The following is a 19592-nucleotide window of genomic DNA, read 5'->3' as shown; positions in this document are numbered from 1 at the left end:
CCATTTACCCTTGGCGGCTCTGGAGGGGTACCCTGCGCTCGCCTCCACAGGTGGCCCAGGGCGGCCGTGTGGGCTGTGCAGGACGCTGCCTGCCCTCGGCTGTCCCCTGGGCGCGGGGGGAGCCAAGCCTCTGCCCGCCTCGGCGGCCCCGGTGATTTCCGTGGATCCCAGGAGTCAAAAATCTGCAGCAGTCCCATTGCAGGAGGCTGTGTGTGTGTTGCCTTGGCCAGGATTTCTGCTTTGAGTATTTAACCTACTGGTGTATTAAGTGCCTCTCCATTTTACTTAATTCTATTTCATTTTTGACAGGAAAGAGGAAGAGCTTGATTCAAAAGATGCCATCATACTGCATCAGTTTTCAAGGCCTACCAATGGTGTTCCAAGTCTATCTCCGCTTTGTCTGAAAATGGAAACTTACTTAAGGATGGCTGATTTACCCTACCAGGTACATTGTGCCATTTTCCTTTACATTGCAACTCACTGTAATTGTGTGAAATGGCAAATAGACATCCCGTCTCTCGTCCCCACCAGTCTGTCTCCCCTAGGGAGATGTAAACACACACCTACATCTAAGTGGTTGCACTGACACTTTTATGTCTCCAATTAAATTTGGTGTATAACCTTTTAAAGATATGACTTGACTAAAATTTGTCTGGAACAGCTCTAGATTTAACTGGCAAAGCTAAATGAATGTTAGAAGCTGACTTGGCTGGAAATGCTGCAGTGGGAGAATAGTCTGGCATTTATATAATGCTAAATAACACCCCAAAACTAAAGCGTGACATTATATGGTCTTTGAATTTCACCATGCTGAAGAGATCAAGATTAGGCAGCTGCAATTTCTTATTTTCCTGGAGGGTTTCTCTCTGGAGTTCTCCTGGGAAGACGTGCTTGCCTTTCGCTTCACCTCCCCTCACTGGTGGCTTCCCCTCCAGTGAAGGAAGACAGGATTGCTTTTAGAGGTCGTGAATGCTACTCCTTAATTGTGGTTGGGTGCACCCTGTGCCATCTTCCCGCAGGGGAAGCCCAAGCTACTCTGGTGAATGAAAGCCAGGAGAGCAGAAATTTGAATCTAGCAGTCTCGCCTGTTAGCGTCAAGGTTTAGTTGTGACGCTGGTGCGCACCTTGTTGTAGTGTCAGCAAGTGATACAGTATGCAAGCTCTTTGAAACGTGGGACCGGTTTCTTTTCTGTTTGTGTAAAGCGTCGAGTGCACTTAAGGTATACAACAGTGGCAATAAATATAATGAGGTTCTTAGGTAGAAGAAATGTCTTTTTTTTTCCTCCCCTGTTTTTTTCCCAAATGATGTAAATTTGGCATCTTACTATGTCTCAGAGAGGCTGAGCTGTGGGTAAGGTGCACATGTGCCCCACGTGGGTTCAAGTCACTTTTTACTGCTGTGTACCAAGGTGTTAGGAAGGATGTTTTGCTTTATGTCCAGTGTTCTGCAGAGGAAAACCAACCATAATACAGCTTTTTTTTTTAAAAATACATTTGTGGTTGATACTAATTTAGCTTTTTTTGATTAAATTCCTTTACGTAGGAAGTGAAAGAGAACCTAATTAGTGTATTTTTCTTAAAAGCCTGAGTTTAATGTGCATTATCTTGTGGTGTAATGGTATTTGAATCAGATATTTCAGAGCATTAAAGAGGGAGATTTCCATCCCGTGGGATGTATTTTCCTCATTTAGGTTTACAGAACCTGCAAGATAGTAAAGTTTGAACGTGTCATTGGAACAAGAGGGCTTAGTGCACATTGCTTCTCCACCCAGAGTAATGTGAGTAGAGATTACACATTTGAAGGTAAAACAATTTTGATGAGATGTTTTCTTTCTAATGGCAGTTGATGCGGTTCAGGGCTTTGCAATGATCAAGGTTGCTCGGATGGAGAGTGGTTAAAGCAAGCTGAGTATAAAAGATAGTCGTGGCAGGATACGGTCACTTCTGAAAGATAACACTGAGCATTTGTGTGGTTTAGGATGGAGTTGTTGAGACAGCTGATGCTGGGTAGAAGTGAGTCACCCAGCTTTTTGGAGAGAGAGGGTTTTACAGAGAGTTATCTTCTCCTCTTTATTTTCAGTCAGCACTGCTTTTAGGTGGTGTATCTCTCTCCCTACTCGCTAGCTGTGAGGACACTAAGCTGGTGTAGGTCAGCAGGACCATCCAAAGCAACAGTCCTACCTTCAGCAGCTCCCCCTTGTCCCTTCCTGTGTGTGCTTTTCTGTGCCAGATCAGTCTGGGCCAGTGCTGGCCTGGCTGGAGCGGTAAAGTTTTATGTTATTTGAGTTGCAAAAGCAGGAATAGTGGGTGCTGGCAATGCCAGGTGGCTGCTTTTAGCTGTGCTGGTTTATACTTGCTTAAGGTGTTTGTGGGTTTACTGATCCTGTGTAGGGTTTTAGAGGTAAGTTAGGTGGAGCTAAGCTTATGAACTGAGAACGCAGCTGTTTTTCTGGAAGAAGCAGATTCTGTCTGTGTGTTAGGAGTGTGATGGTGTGTTTGGCTTAGAGCAGAGGAAGATACGGATGCTGCTGTGGGATTAAGTGGTAGGGGAGCTGGCAGACAGCACCATTCTCAGCTGGAGTTACGAAGTTTCCCATACTTGGACTACCTGGAGACTTTCATTTTGTTCCCTCATGGCTGTGTTACCTGTAGGGGACAGAGACATCCAATGGCCCCCCTCTGGGTGGCTGTGGGAAACACCTTCTTTCCCTGCACACCAGTGAGGGTGGTGATGGAGAAGCGGTGGCACTCCGGGTGGCAGCTGGTGCTGGGGCTCGCCTGCAAACCTGCTGTGGTCATCACCTTCCCAGGAAGGGGATGCTTTGAAGGGAGTTTGAGAAATGGGGTGAAGGAAAGGCAGCGGGGTGGTCAGACTGCTTTTACCCTTTTGATTCCTTGTGTTTACACTTTATTATAGTGCATCAGAGTATGGAATAACATGCTGTGTGTTGCACAACATGCTTTCATGGCAGGTGAGAAGTGGAATTGGGTGACACATCCCTACCCTACTCTCATCTGAATTTTTCCCAGCAGATGCGTTCTTGTAATGTCCTTACATTTTCTTGAAGCCGCTTTTCTAGGTGTGAGGTTTTCCATCAAAAATAATTTGGACAGCCGCACCCTGTCTGGGCTGTCATAGTACCTAGCTGGTTTTTCAAAATGTTTGATGCTTTTCTTGATAAAGCTTGCTTTGAAAGAGCCCGTTCCAGGTGCTTGTGGGGATCTTTTGGGTGTTCTTTGATTCCCTCACAAATATGAAGAGCTGAGCATTTATGTAATCTGATAAGCAGTTAGCACAGCAGAAATGTGCTGCTTTCATACCAGGCCTGTGGAGATGGTAGCCTCCGTGGGCAGAGACGTGAGTAAAAGTAAAAGTAAAAGCATACGTAGCAGTAATTGAAAACTTTGAACCTAATTTCTTCTGGATCGTACTATAAAATTACTCCAGAAGTGCCCTGTGCCATTCTGTTTATGAATTCCTCTACAAATGAGGTTCTGGGGAGCTCTTGTTACTGCTGCTTTGCAGGCTGCAGTTCAGTTAAATGTCCTGTGAGGTATGAGGGGATATTTTGTTGGGCTGTATTTGCTTTTTTAATGATAATACCATAGCTTTTTCCTGCTCTGCAGCTGGAACAATTTTTAAGTGGAAAATTAGTAAATATTTGGTGACAATTAGTAGTGCCGTAAGGATACCGAGGTTTAAAGCCTAAAAATACCCATTTGAAAACAGTGGATACAAGAACAGTATAACAGATTTGTCGAGGGACTAAGGTTTTCTCAGGTCATTGAAAGATGTTTCCTGTTTTGCTTGATAAACTGTATGTAATGAAACATGAAGATCCTAAGAAGGCTTTTTTAAGTTTACCTGGACCAACTTTCCTGTAAGAACCTTGGCTCTTGTTTGTTTTTTTTTGAGAATGTAATATCAATGCAGTACTAACAAGTTTTTTGCGCAGTTTGTTTACATATAAATATGTGCTTGAAGAAATGTGCAGTTGAATATTAAGAACTTGCTTTGGTATGGACTAAGGTAATTGCAATATGTAATAAGCACATCTTCAGGTCTGGTAGCTTCTGTAAAACATTGGTGTTTTGACGAAGGGAAATCTCATCCTGAAAGGTTTTAACAAAGATTAGGCCAGCCATGCTCAGTGCTGTTTAGAGATGCTATATAGTTCCAGAAAAGGCATATGTTTTTTGTAATAAATTCATAATGAGAAATTATGGAAACCTATGAGTCAGTCTGAGTGCTGAAAGAGCCTTTTTGATAAAGGAAAGGTCTTGGAAGGTGGAAGGATGGGGCAGTGCCCTCCTTTATTTCAGATGAGCAGCAGTTTTAGAGTTTCTCCCATGGACCAGAGTAGTAATCCCCCTGTCACCCACACATGCGAGTAGGGTGGGTTCAGTTGCTTTGTTCAGCAACACAGAGATGCAGTAGGTGAGGTATTATACAATCCTGTGTCCCTACTGTGCTGTTTTTTGGGCAGAAATCCCAGAAAAAGCTGCAGCCAGAAGGCATTGTTTTCCCAGCAGCGTTACCCGTTTTGACTGTTTTCATCCACATGGGAAGAGCCTCCGGGAACGGCCGTGTGTTCGTAGCACTTTGCCTGTCCGCATTTTGAGCAATAGCCAGGGGTGCTGTGCTCTCAGGATGAGCTGGAGGTGCGTTTTGGTGCATGCCCCTTGCTGCAGGAGGACCTGAATCTCTCTGGATGGGGGTCAGGAAGGGTGAAGAGTCGAGACTCAGACAGGTCAGTCCTGAACTGCTAACCCCAAACCTCCACAAATTAGGAGCTAGACCTTGAAATGATTTTTCATTCACTAAATAACAGGTCGTGAAGATGGGAATCACAAGAAAGAAAGAAAATTCTGCCTTGAGTCTCTGCCTTCAGATGTAAGAGAGAATTGAAGTCAAATGTCTGATCACGTTTTGAAAGCAATTCCTCTTGCATCTGTCAGATGAGACCTAAATTCGCTAATCTCTGTGTTTCACCTTCTCCAGCTGTAAAATGGGGAAAATACATGGCTACTTCTGTGTGAGTGCTATGCTGAATAGATAACAGCAGTATTCAGTGATGCACTGGTGCTGAGCTTTGGACACCAAATTGTAACAAGTGTGTCTGCAAGTGTATGAGGTTTCCAAGTTCCGAAGTTGCAGAAGCACATGTAAAGGCAGATTTCCCTTCTGCACAGTCAAGGATATGCCCATCATTATGCAGTTGGGATTGCGCTGTTTTGTCCTTGGAGGTGATGCAGCTGTCTGAGATAGGTAGTGAATGAATCTTTATAAAGTACTTTTAGTGTGAAAGGTGCTGCCACAAGGGTCAAATTTAAGTGTCAGTCCTCTGATGAAAATCTTTAAACAGACCCAGTCTTCCAGGGGGTCTGAGCATCTCCAACCCTTAAATAACTTGGGTACTTAAAGAATATTACATCCAGTGGCATCCAGCATAGAAGTGTATAGCACCTTGCAAGACCTGGAAATAATTTTCTGAACTGTCATGTACGGTAAAGCTGTTGCTCTGATTGAACAGTTACCCCTGGTCCAGAGTGTTAATTTGAAAAACAAAAAAGTTTGTTGGATAATGTGACCTTTAAAAACAGAAAAATACTTTAAAAGCTTTATTCTCATTGAAACAGAACCTGAAGGGAGTCTTTTGCCTGTGTGTTTGTTTACTTTTTCTTAGAACTATTTTGATGGAAAACTTTCCCCTCAAGGGAAGATGCCTTGGATTGAATACAATCACAAGAAAGTATCTGGCACTGAGTTCATTATTGACTTCTTGGAAGAGAAACTTGGAGTGAATTTAAATAAACACCTTGGTCCTCATGAAAGAGCTGTTTCCAGAGCCGTGACAAGAATGGTGGAGGAGCACTTTTACTGGTAAGCTTGCGTGATTCTTGTGCTGTCAGCTCTGCGCCTGCGCTCATGCCTGGACCTGAATGCTTATTTACTCTTGCAGAAAGCTTGGGTACCTAAATATTAATTTCGCAACTCTCTTCGCCCTAGAAAACTGCTGCTTTCTGCGTATGTTAGTATGAGCCAGAGGTAGTTCCCCTGAAAAGCTGTGGTGCTGTGTAAGGAGCCAGGCCCTTCGCCTGCAGCCTTGCAGAAGGGGGCAGCAGTGGGGCTGTTCCTCCGTCCCGTTTCATGTGACCTCCAGATAGAAACGGCCTTGTTAATAAAGAGCGAAACGTCAGGATGGCTGCATACATGTGTGGTTTTGGGGTGCGGGGAAACAAATCCGGCGCCTGTAGTGAATCTGGAATACTGTGTTCGTACAGTTACTGATTTTAATTATCTGTGTGTGAGATTACAATATGGTTTATTGCCTTTTCCTGTAACACGGCATACTCCTGTTAATATGTGTTGTCGACAGCGCTGCCAGTTGATAGGATACAGTATTGGTCACAGTATCCTGAGAAGCTGAAGTATGTATATGAATGGAAAACAGAAATATAACCTTGCTGGTACTTTATGCATTTTACTGACACCTTTGAAAAGAATACCTGTGATTTATCCCCTCATTTACATTTCAGTCTGCTTTTAAGTGCCCTTTCCGGTCTGAATTCATAGAAGTAGCAGGTGGGCATGGTGTCTTGGATGCTGCATTGTGCGCAGCAGGCAAAAGGCTTTTTCCCAATTGCTTGCTTTCTAGCATGCATTTAAGTCCTTGCTGTACTAAGTCTTACGTTCATGTTGCACTTTTTCTTTAAAACAATGTGTGATTTAAAATGAATGCGTTTACTTGCTTTTTCTTTGACCTTGTGATTGAAGATGAGCAGCAACATGTGTGCATATAGTTCTTCAGATAACTTTTAGTGTTTTCTGGGAACAATTTTAGCATTACATAGGCAGATTTTAATGATAGGATTTAGAAATATAATCGCTGCCTTCCAAGAAGTGTGACCTTCACCAGTTATACCCATCTGCAGTGTGATAGCATAAAAAATATGATGCAAGTAGCCTGCAAATGTAACTTTTTTTTGTTAATTTCTCTTCCCTCAATTATTATAGCTGCCCAAGCTAGACCAAGCGAGAAGAGAGATGTGCATATCTGCCTGTATGTCCCTGTTGCCTTTCCTGTTTAGTGACACAGTTGAGTTTCCCAAAGGCATGTATTTTTGCTGCAGTGTAGTAAAACATCCAGCTCTAAGTCTTATTGTATGTTCATGCTCTATGACTGTACCAGAGGCTTGCTACGTTGGTGAGGTTACACCATGCTGGTTCTCTGTGCTAGGCAAAGCCTGAGCTAGGAGGCATCACAGTTGTACTGCTGTAATTCCTGGATAACAACTTTGACCATCCTGTAGTTACACCCAAATAAAATCAGGCTTTAGTTGTGTAGGACTGTGTTTGTCCCTGACAAAATTGCATCTGTGGTTGTGGGATACTTTCACGTTGGTTCTTGAACCTGCCTGCTTCCCACCAGAAGCTTAGGTGTCCTCAAGTCCCACAGTGAGGAGTTTGTAGGAGTGATCGCCTTTCTACAGAATAAGGTTTATAAAATCAAGCCTCCAAAGCAGTGACACAAAATGTGATTCATACTGTTTCATTGCCAGCAGCATGCAAAGTACCTTCGTCATAAATAAGTAATACTATAGTACATTTATCGAACAAAGCAGCAAAGTGCATCCTGTGATGTGCTGTCTCTGGATGGAGTCAGTCCTGGTGGCTGCTCAGGATCTCCTCCTGAACCGTTGTGCTTTTGTGGAGGTAATTGCTCATTTCACCAATTAGTGCCTCTTATGGGTGGAAATTGCTGCTCTGGCTGGAGCTGGGAAGATGCAAGGCTATTGTGAACCTCAGCCTGTGGACACTCTGCCTCCGCTCCGAGCTGCCATGCCTGGCAGCGTCAGACAGACAGGCAGAAAGCGAGTGAGTGTACCTATATTAGTGCTGGGATTAGAGCACATCTCCAGGATGCACAGGACTGATTTGGAGCTGGCGCTGGAGCTCCTGTCCCTGGAGAATGCCGTAACTATTGCCTTTTGCTATGTTTAAGTTGGCCAAAGAAAAACAGCCTGCTTACTTGAATGGGTCATGGGCCGAGTCAGCAGAGAAGAGATGGGAGATGGGCTGATTTTGTGGCTCTCACCCCAGGTCCTGGATCTGATGCAGGCCTCTGTCATCTCCACTGCCTGCAGTGACCTGTGGGCCCTCAGAAACCAGTGGGGCACCCACAGCCATCTTCAGGAGGTGTTGAGGTTTTGGTGCAGCTGCAGCACGTTAGTGGGATCAGAGCTCTGTGTAAGACAGGCTGGGGATGTCAGATTCCCAGGTCCTTCTGGTGCTGTCACATTGGGCTTGGTGACCCTGACAGCGTTCAAACCAGGCAGCTCCTGATGCCCAGAGGGCTGGCAGTTGCTGCCAGGTGCTTTCTGGCACTTAAATCTCAGGAGAGGGATCACAGGCTGGTGACACTAATGTGCTTAGTAAGAACCTAAAGCCTTGAATGTGCAGCTTAACCAAACAAACCCATTAGATTGGTTTAGCTGTATTGTCAAACACAACCTTACTGATTTATAACCGTGTGTGTGTGTATATATATATATATATATAGTGTGTGTGTGTGTGTATATACACGCACACATATGTATTTAACTAATATCTTGCTTTGTCTTTCAAGAACACAGTGTAAATATTTGTCACATATGTGATTAGTGCTTCAAGTACAGGAAAAGCATAGTATGGGAATACAGATGAATCTGACTTTGGTCAGTATTCAGACTTGCCATGTATTAAACATAAAATATGTTTATAATATAAGTATGTTTAAATACATCAAGACAATTATTGTCTCTCCTGCTATTAACAGCGATGAGGCTTGAATGCCACTGGCAGCTTAAAAGCCAGTTGCTCTGGGATGGCGCACAGCAGGTGGGGTTTCTGCAGCCGACTGGAATGAATTCATTATAATCCTTTTCTGTATCAAGAATTTCCACTCTGCACAGGTTCAGATAGGAAAAATAACCCCTGGTTCACATCTTTGTGAACACCTCCTCTTGCCTTGATGTTCAGGCGGTTTGGGGATAATCAGGCAAGCTGCTGTTGATGAGTCACTTTCTCCATCTCCCCTCCTGATTTATGTATTGAGGCCAAAGCTGCTGTTACATTTAGATTTCAGATTTGCTTCACCCCTGCAGCATTGCTTTTTAACTCATTATTGTTTTATTTATGCTCGAAGATTTGTACAGATGTGCTGGCACAAATGGAAATGTTAATGTTATCCAAAATGCTCAGTTCAGGCCAATATTTAAAATAGTTATGCCATCCTATAAATACTAACTGTAGTTTAAAATGTATAGTTATGCTGAAGTAGGTTATGTAGACTACCTGATTTCTGGCATTTCCTAACCTTTTGTGATGTTGATAATACTCTAGTAATGTAGTCCGAGCAGAGAGATGATGGGTGGTATTAAATGCAGAGGAGCATGTTTTGGTAGGAAGCACAGACTAATGAACCTTAGAATAGAATTCTGTTAATAAAGTGCTTGTAAAGCCAATTTAAAAAATGCTTTTAGCTGCCTCTCAAGCTGCGCCTGCTTTTTTTCTTTGCTTTTGTGAGCTCAGAACCATAACATTTTAGAAGTAAACTCTATGGTTGTCTGTTTAGCTGCCTTGATAGCCCATGTAAATTCGAGATCTGAGACATGTGACTGCTCATTCAAAGTGACAAGCAAACGTTTAAGATTGTGCCTGACAGTTTGGCCTAAGCAGGATTACCCAGATCCTGTGCAGTTCTGATCCTTAAACATTTGATCTGATCTCTGCCTCTCCAGCCCTGAAGACTTTCTGCTCCTAGAGGAAGCAAGTAAGTGCTAGGGAAATATATTTTTGCTTTAAAGTATGGGCTAATTAGCTCTGTGGGAAACCTTGTTCATCCTGTCTCATGAAGTTAAAGCCATCCTAGATGTGGTTGATCGTTCTTGGTGCGGTGCCAGCTCACTCGTGTGGTTGGAGTGAGGAACAGTGATGGCAAGTCCATAGGGATGAGTTAGTCTTGTGTGACTGGAGTGACTTTTAAAAAACTGCTACAGCAGAGTCTCCTCTCTTCTTTTTCTGTTTTGCTTTGGCTGCTGCTTTTTTTGTTGTACCTCTCCAAGGCCAGGCCTGTTTTTCTAAAGTAACTGAGTTATGTTGTGGAGTTGCTGGGTGAAGCTGATCAGATCCATGCTGGAGAAGGAGAGTCTTTGCAGAGAGACAAAGAGCAGATTTTTCCTGGCATATTCAAGTAATAAATAATAACTTACAGATATCTGTAATCATTTCCCAGTGTTCACATCGAGACCAGAGGTTTTTTTTTCCTGTTCAGAGCGGTACCTGCCCAAGAGGCCTTGTCTTTTCCCAGGTCTGTGAAACACCACTACCGAAATGTTCCGCTCTATGGAGCACCCTTATGCTTTCACAGGATATTAGGAGTTGGAAGGGACCTGGAAAGATCATCCAGTCCAACCCCCCTGCCAGAGCAGGATCACCCAGACCAGGTCACACAGGAACGTGTCCAGGCGGGTTTTGAATGTCTCCAGAGAAGGAGACTCCACAACCTCTCTGGGGAGCCTGTTCAGTGCTCTGTCACCCTCACAGTAACAAAGTTTTTCCTCATATTCAGATTGAACCTCCTATGTTCCAGCTTGCTCCCATTGCCCCTTGTCCTGTCATTGGATATCAGAGAGAAGAGCCTGGCTCCTTCCTCCTGACACTCGTCCTTTACAAATTCGTAAACAGATTTATAAACTTTCAGCCCAGTCTTCTTTCCACCCCTTTTTACCGTGGTTCCTGAAGCAAGGCAGTCTTGCACCACACCTAGCCAAGGCTAATACTGCTGGAGTTTCAGTAGCTATTCACTCCTGTGCTTGGCTTCACATTCCCCGTTTTGTGCTGGTGCCTCTCGCTAAATCTGGCTTTGTTTCAAACTCTGCTGTGCTCAAACCAGCCCAATGGCTTGAGTTGATCCATCCATTTGGAGAAAGGGTTGTGCAGAACACCCTCGTTCAAAGAGTGGTCCTGAAGCATGTGAAATGTTAACGGGCTGCTTTGGTCATGTTAATACAATGCAGGAGGTTGTGGAGAAACCTGTTGAGGATAACAGCCATCAGAAACGGAGCAGGTGCATTTTGGTTCTTCGCTGTTCATGCATTTGCAGCAAAACCTGCACATGTCTCGCTGTTACTGACTTTAATGAAATCGATCTGAGCAGAAGGAATTGTCCTGCAGTGGGGAGGTTTTAATAGAATTAAAATGCCTTTCACTCGCTCTCTTGGGAGTGTTCTAAATTTGACCTGAAAATTGATTTTTTTTTTTCCAGCTGTTATGCCAAATATTTTCCTTTTACATCATGTTATTAGTAATTCAAGTAAAGAATCTGTGGAAACTTAAAGATTAGAACATTTTCATGGTGTAAATATAGTTGTTCCCTGATGGTACGGCTGAATTCTTGACATGCAGGAGTTTGATAAAACATACATTTAAAAAAAAATCACAGGAGTTCTCCAGGAGATAGAGATACTGCTTTGTCTTTTCTGTTTCTTGCTGCAGTTGGGTGATCCATATCAGCACTAAGGAAATTATGTGCAGTTAGAAATATGTACAATGATAAAACTGAAGTCATATTCCAAACTAAAAAAAACCAAAACCAACAGCCCTGGTCATATTGGAAATGGAAAATTTTGATTGACTGTTTAATATAATTGTGTACATGACTTTGCAGCTTTTGGTGTTTACACTTTTCGATCTAGCTTCACTCGTTTACCGTGTCCTTGTGAGCCTGTTTTCATGTGATCTCAGAAACGTAAATCCACTTTTAGATTTTGCAGTTTGGAAATTGCTGCAAACATAATGGAATATGGGTTGATTCTCAGTGCTTCTGAGAGCAGTGGCTCCCATTGGCTTCTTGTTTGTCACGTCTGCTTTGGGATGGCTTTAGCCCTTCTTCCAACATCCCTTGAACTTTCTTCAGAATGGCAGAAGATGCTAAATATTACAAAAGTTAATGTTTATTTTTTTTAGTTTCTTGAACAGTGGCAGCAACAAATCAATTTTTTGTTTGCCTGCAGTATTGGTAAAGAACAAAAATTAATGTAGGATACAAGTTTCAGCTGGTAAGACAAATTTTTATAAAAAGATGTTTCAAAATAATGTATTTGCCATTCAGTAAAGCTGAAATATGGCCTGAAATACAACAGGGTCCTTTAGAAACATGTCTCTCATAAAATCAGCATTTTGAGAAGAAAAAATACAGGAGAAAACTAATCCAATAACCACCACCTCTTCATTTTTTAACTTTATTTTTAAAAGATTGTGCCATTGTTAGTGTCTGAGGAGAGCGGAGATCTTCTGAACAATAACTGCCACAATATTTGTGTTGGGGCAGTCACTGCTTGGCTATGTTTCGGCAGTACAGAAAGCAAGGAGAAGGGATTGGTGGGAAAGACTGGTTTCTTTGTGGGCTGTTTTGTTGTTGTTTTCCCCAGGTCTGTGCAATCAGTCATCTTTAGCTAATAAATCCTTTTCCCACTGCATTTTATTATGTATTCAGTAGAATTCTGCAGCTTTTATTTTATATTTCAGTGTGAATCTCATTTTCTCTTGAAACGAGTCATGATTTACTGAGAGGATAAGCACTGGGCAGGCTCTGTAAGTATTGCAGAGCGGTTTTCTCTGCTGTCTGAGTTGCGTCAGGATCTGTCCTTTACTGGAAACTACCTCTCCATTGGGATGGTGAGGACTCGGCGTTGAAGCTCGCTGCTTGGCCTTCATGTGAGCCTTTGCAAGGTGGTGATGGGCTATCGGGGTATTATATAGCATATATAATATATAACGTGTTTTTGCATCCTTCTAGGACTTTAACTTATTGCCAATGGGTGGAAAATCTTCATGAGACGCAAAAGATGGTTTCCCTCTTTGGCCCCTTCAGCGACTTGCTGAAGTGGATCTTCTGCCATCTGACCAAAGGGATTGTGAAGCGAGAGATGTACGGCCACGGCATCGGCCGCTTCTCGGAGGAGGAGATGTACACGCTGATGGAGAAGGACATGCGGACTCTAGCGAGCCTCCTGGGTAACGTACAGTGGGTTACGCGCGTTCTGCTCCTTCACAGCCTGCTGTCCATGGGGTGAAACCTACTGCGAGTGCTTTCTGGCAGCTTGATCTCGTATACAAACAGCATTGTTTTGTCAGTAGGTAGAGTCTGCGCCGCTGCTGTCGTTCAGTGCCATCCCCTTTCTGGCAGGGACGGTGTTTCTTTCCTCACTGTTTGCTGCCAGATGATGTCTGTAGAGGGCTAAGGGCCTTTTCTCTCTGACTGCCAGGTGTGTGTACCTAGAGAAGCAGAACTTTGCCTGCTATTTTGGAAGAGCATTTTGCTATGAGATTTTAGGAAAACGTAGTGTTTAGTTCTGCAAATGACACAACTTATTTATATTTTGAGGGGGCCTCATTTTTTCCTTATGGAACTCGTGGCTGGCTGATAGATTGCTATGAGGCTGCCATTTGAAAACCCATTGCTTTGATGGGCTGAACTTTGTTGTATTTGATTGGTGTTCGCAGCTAATAGGAGATGGGTCTGTGTTGTCAAAAGAGGTGGTTTTAGGCTTTTTGGTTGTTGTGGCTAAATCACACAGGGTTGGTCTAAAGGCTGATGTCACTTAGCTAGAACCACATGTGCCTCATTTCTGTTGTGTAGCTCAGGCTGAAATCTGCACCAGAGCTGTCTGTGCCATGCTTTTTGCCGTGCAGTCTGCTGAGAACTCAACAGACTGTGCTCCTGTGTGAAATCTGCATTAGGGACTGGTTTGGGGCAGATTGTTGCTCCCCTTGACCTTGTGTGTCCCTTGCACAAGGAACCAAGAGAGATGGTTCCTGTGTGGCTGCTCTGTTCCCTCCTTTGTTCAGGGAGGTGGCAGGAGGGATCCCTCCCTGCCTGTGCTCCGGAGGGAGGACAGATTGCACATGCTCTAAATAGAGAAGCATGGAGTGGATGGAGGGAGCAAGGTGAGGAGAGCCCAGCAGAAGGCAGGTCCTTGCTGGGAAAAGCAAAAAAAGAGGGATACTTCTGGACTTCCAAGGTGTTTTGGAAAGGAAGATGCTTGCACAGGACTTAGATGGGGCTGTGTAGAGTTTTCTGTAACCTTGTTTTCTGAAACAAACCTGCTGAGTTGCTGGGTTGGGAGCAAGGTGGCAAAAAGACATGTGATGCATGGGCACAATGGGCAAGGAGGAGATTAGTAGTGGATTAGACCTGTAAAAGTCTCTTGGTTTGCTTATTTGAAGTCTGCATCCTTCTGTCTCTGGAGTCTACTGACAGTTTTATAAAGCTATGAGTTCAAAGAGATCATTGATTTTTCATTGACACCAGCATGCTCAGGTTTTCTCCAGCAGCTGTTTATGGTTGGGTCTGGTAACTGTGGCCTGCAGTAGCATCCTGGGATGGGGGCAGGAGATGGGGTGAGGACTTCCAGCCTGACTGGAGAGTTTCCAGTTTCACAGGGGGAAGCAAAAGGCGGTCAGTCAGCCTATTGCCTGCACAAAAATCTTTGTGTGATTCCCCTCCACGTATCTGTGCCCATGTATTTTCCCAGAAGAGGAAGCAGTTGGGATTTTGGCTGCTAATTTAGAGGGCAGTTTTAAAAGCTTAAAAAGGATGCCTATCATGCAGAATAGCTGCACATACCAAACTGTAGCTGTCAATCATCAGGCATGTCAGATTAATTTAATGCTCTCCATTTTCTAACAGAGACCACTGACATGGGAACAAGAACAACTTTTAAATTCCAAGAGCTGCTTCCTCAGAATGATAACTTGGCAGCTGCCAAGGCTGGTGACACTCATTTTGACATTCCCAGTCACATCTTGGGTGCTTTTTTCTCTCTTTTTCATTTCTGAGAGTAATTTTTCCTTCTCATGAACCCGCTTCCTTAACAGACTCTTCCAGATCTCTTATAAATGTGGAAATTGGAACTAATCCTCCTGTGATGGATCAGCTGGCCCTGCTGATACCACCTTGCTCTCTGTCCTGCAGTCTTTAAAACACAAATGTAATTTTCTTGTGTTGTAGTAGTTTTCTACTGCCTGGTAGTAGTGTAAGGAAGTGGGGGGAACTGGGCATGTGAACTAGCAGTATATTAAAAATACACGCTTTGGTAATTATTTAGAAGATAGAAGTGAGTGAGCAGTGCCCATAAATCTGTCATTGCCTTCTCAGCCGTCTGCCTGCCGTGGGCTTTTTGGGTGAATGGGGATTTTGGGCAGGGAGTTGCAGGGCAGCAGCTGCCTGAACCAGCTTTTGAAAAGCCTTTGATGTTTTGTGGAGGGCACGGATGCTCCAAGCTGAAACACAGAGGTAAGACTGACCTGAACATGGGCATCTAATGCTGGTTGAAATCCCCTGCAGCAGCCTGTGTGGGCTGTGTGTGCTGTGGAAGGGTACAGCTCTGCTGCTGGCGCTGTGTCTCACAGACCTGTCTTCTGCTGGGGTTTCTTGACCCAGTGCTGAAGTGGCTGCTTTTTAATCCTCTGGTGCATGCATTTGTGAACAGCAGAGCTGTGTTGTCACATCCTTGGGCAGTACAAATTTGGTCCAAGTCCAGCATGACCAGGTGACTGTGGTTCTGTTGGATTATCCAGGGGATGCAGCTGGAGGTTATTAGCACTACGGCAGCCTCGATGCGACAGGCGCTGTGTAATCTGACATAAAACCAGGCACTGAGAAATGAGACCTGGTTTGTCAGAGTCTTCTGGAAAACTCTTGAAATGCAGGTTTGGGTAGCAAATTGGAACTGGTAGAAGGAAATGTGCATTGAGGCTGTGTTATGTGGTGCAGGGTGGTCTAAAACCAGATTACAGTTGTATGGAACCACAGCTGTATTTCCTCCCCTCCCCCTTTGTTTCCATGCACCTGACGATGCAGATGGGAGAGAAGAGCTTTGGGTACAACTTCCTTTTTTCATGTGACCAAATGAGTAACCTGGGGAGCCACTCTGTTTGCAGAGAAGTGGGATGGTTCATCCCTCACTCACTGCCTGACTCAGTTGTAGCACAAATGGAAACAGCAATGTTACTTCCAGCACAGCATCGTTATGGATCGAGTCGAAGACCTGGTTGTATGGTGTGCTAAATCCCTAGTGTTGGCATGTAACTGTGGTTTGGAGACCAATTTTTGAGCTGTGTTTGAGATTGATGCATACTAGGTGTCACATAAATACTGAGAAGACACAACATTGTCCCTGTGTGTAGTTTTCAAACAATAGATTGATGCAGCTGTGTAAGAGCTGGAGAGAGTTAACTCTATGGTAAAATCAGATCTGACAGGAGGAGGTTATTGGTGCTGCTTATTCCTGAGCACTGCTTTGCTACACTTTAGTACAGGGGGATGACAGCGTCCGTGGTACTCTACTCTGGAATTTGATGCATTTTACTGCTGGATGGTTTTCTAAACTCGCTCAATAACTCTTAACATTTAATAACCTGCCGAATTACAGGCAGTTTATACTGGGCAGGGGAAGAATGTCCTGGGAAGATGGGATAACTGGATTTGGAGAATTCAATTATGTACCATGTTTCACAGAGTTTATAGCATCTTGGGCCAAGGCAGGGACAGTGCAGCCATCAGACCTGGCCTCCGCAGTACTGCATGCTTCACCTGCATGCCCTGTGTGCGGTCTTTGCTCCAGGTCTTGTGCCTGTGACGAGGAAACAACTTTATACTGGATGTTTCTTTGCAAACGACGGCTTTGAAACGTGATTTTCTTCCCTGTCTTAGGTAGTTATCTATCTGTTTGTGCTGAGGTGGCCACTTAGGACCACCGTGGCATGGGGCTGCCCGAAGAGGTAAGCACAATAGTGGTGTGGAGCACTCATGTGCCTCCTAGACCAGGCCAGTCCCAAGCGACTGCTGTCGCACTTGCCTGCCTGTGTGCCTGGTGTGTGTGTCTTTGGTCCCTGCCTGATAGAAACCAGTGTTTGGGGGTGGGGGCACCATGCTGGTGGTGTGTGAGAGGACCCATTTGCCCCTGCCCATGGCTGTGTCCTCCTCTTGGAGATGCAGGTCATTTCTGAGTGATTGCTGCCAGTCTGACCAGTGCATCAGTTTCAGCCTGAACAAATGATGGGAGAGGAAAGCTTTGGGCACAACTTTATTTTTTCGTGCCATCAGATCAGTAACCTGAAACTGGATCTGCATGCATGAAAGATACAGGGTGACCAGCTTCTTTCAGCAAGTGCAGTCCTTATTTTCAACCATGGTTGCGGGATTTTGGGTTTGCACTCCAGGAGGAAATCCTGCTTTCAGGCACCTGCTGGCTACAGAGAAGGTTTTAAATGCAACAGAACTAGTGCAGTGTTCAATATTGAATCCCTGTCTTTGAATCAGTGAACCTTTCCAGCTAAACGATTTCAGTAGAAAAACATGCTAAAGATGTTATCTATCCCCAGTTTACAAAAAAAATTACATCCAGTGGAGAAATGTGTGCTGTTGTATTTACAGGTGATAAGAAGTACATCATGGGACCATATGTTTCCACTGTTGATGCCACTGTCTTTGGGCATCTGGCACAGGCAATGTGGACACTACCAGGGACTCGACCAGAGAGACTGATCAAAGGTAAGAAAGCTGGAGTGATTTCTGATGAAGAATTCTTGGTGACATAAAAACTTGGAGCGCTGTGTAAGGACGCTTGAAGACTGCAGCAGCTTTTCAGCTGTATCACAGGCTGGTTTTGCCTTTGATGTAGCATTTGTATCCTGTGATGTAGTTTTCTCTTAAAATTCTTAAATAGATGGCAATAGGTGCAAATATGCAAGCAGTATGGATGAATCTCTGTACACATCCACCTACTGATGCTGTTGTCAGTGCAGGTTTCATATACACATTTCCTTTAATATGCTATTGTTTATTTGTTCTTTGAAGGTTTTTGTAATTTCTTCTCTATGTGCACTGTAAGCATACACGTATATATAAATATAAGGCATAAGGTGCTAAGGCTGGGGACATTAGGGGTGAGCCAGTGACCATATAAAAACTTTAAAATGTGAGTTTATCTTGCAGACAACGCTGCCATCTGGTGGTGGAAAACACAAATTCACTGTATTTTAGTAAGTGTGTTGTGTAGATAGGTTCAAATTCTGTCTTTAGAAACCAGATTTCTGCAAAATAAGAATTTTACTATAAAAAACTAAGGATATTAGTATCTTGTCTTGATTTATTTCTGTAGAGATTGAATTTGGGATAGTTATTTTGCTACATGCGTTTATGTTCATTCCAGTGTAACTTTTCTTGTTGTATGTAGGACAATAGTATCTGTTTTAAGTTGCATGGAAGTTACAAGCAGCCACTGATTGATCCTGCTGATTGATGGCATCTTGGCATTTTGAAACATCTTTGGAAGGAACCTGCACGATTTGTTTCCAGGCAGTGCTAACGTGTTTCTGCATCAGCAGGTGAGTTGGAGCATTACTGACTGGAGTATTTACTGGAGTCTGTTGTGCTGTGTTGCAGGTGAACTGATTAACCTTGCTATGTATTGTGAAAGAATCAGGAGGAAATTTTGGCCAGAATGGCAGCATGATGATGATAACACTCTGTATGAATCTGAGGAAAGCAGTGAAGCAAGCAAGACTTACTCGCCTTTGCAGGACTTCAGTTTTTATTCAAGGACAGAAACATTTGATGAGGAAGGGAACAGTATTTCTCAAACCCCTGACACAGATTACACGGGACACTCCCTCTTTGATTCGGATGTGGACATGGATGAGTACAGAGATCATGAACAATGCAAGTGATGTGCACAAGCATCTCCCATTTTGCAGAGAAGCTGTTTCTTGGGATCAGTCTGATGTCTTTTCTTCTCTAGGTCAGGAAGAGGTTTACACCACTTTGGAAGAGATCATTGTGCTTGACTCAGCTGTTATGTGCTACCTGGACTATTTCAACCTTATTTCATTTTGTGTAACTGTTAGGTGGAACCAAGGTAAACAGTTATTTAAAACACACATGGGCCAACTGGAGGTCCAAAGGGCAACAGGACCTTTCTATCTGCATTTTTGTTCACGTTCAAAACCAGATCCTGCAGCCAGATGGGACAGACCTGCTGGAAGTGGAGCATTTGTCAGAGCTGGTTTGTGTTGATATCTTATCTTTACAGAAATGGGTTGAGGACAAAAATGGAAGAGGCTTGACTGGCACACCTTTCTCCTGTGGAAGAAAATGATTGATGCTGTAGTGATTTGGCAGAGTTTTGGGAGGATTTTATTTGATAGCTAACCATACTCTGGGTGCCTATGTTATTACAGTGTCTGCAAGAAAGAACTGCTCCCAGTTCTTTCGGAGACAGTCAAGGAGGGCAGGAGGAAAACGTATTCCTACAGAAAGGAGCTGCTTAGTGTTTCGTGTTCTTTGCAGAAGATTGAAATCATTACTCTAGAATGTTTTCATTCAGAAGAGACTTGTCAGTTTTAATGTATAATCTCCCAAATGCTCATCTGGAATGTTTAGTGGCCAAATTTCTCCTGTGTTTTCAAATTATTATTATGCTTTTACTTCCTGCCACTGGCTGTTGTCTGCTATTGCTGGGCAAGGCTCAAGAATTGGGATGTA

At 43.7% G+C, this 19592-nt stretch overlaps 1 protein-coding gene across 1 annotated transcript; it reads left to right on the top strand.

Moving 5' to 3' along the window:
- Positions 1-309: 309 nt before the first annotated feature.
- On the top strand, positions 310-18778 carry FAXC (failed axon connections homolog (Drosophila); the record flags this gene model as incomplete). Its single annotated transcript, XM_010189178.1, has 5 exons — positions 310-445; positions 5688-5884; positions 12843-13060; positions 17484-17600; positions 18495-18778. Coding segments are annotated over 5 exons (952 nt in total), but the record flags the coding sequence as incomplete, so codon positions are not given.
- Positions 18779-19592: the final 814 nt, after the last annotated feature.

Source organism: Mesitornis unicolor, unplaced genomic scaffold (genome assembly GCF_000695765.1).
Source record: "Mesitornis unicolor isolate BGI_N332 unplaced genomic scaffold, ASM69576v1 scaffold14377, whole genome shotgun sequence".
In the NCBI taxonomy this organism is placed as follows: Eukaryota; Metazoa; Chordata; class Aves; order Mesitornithiformes; family Mesitornithidae; genus Mesitornis; species Mesitornis unicolor.
The sequence above is the reverse complement of the archived record's forward strand: the minus strand, read 5'-3'. Positions and strand labels throughout refer to the sequence as shown.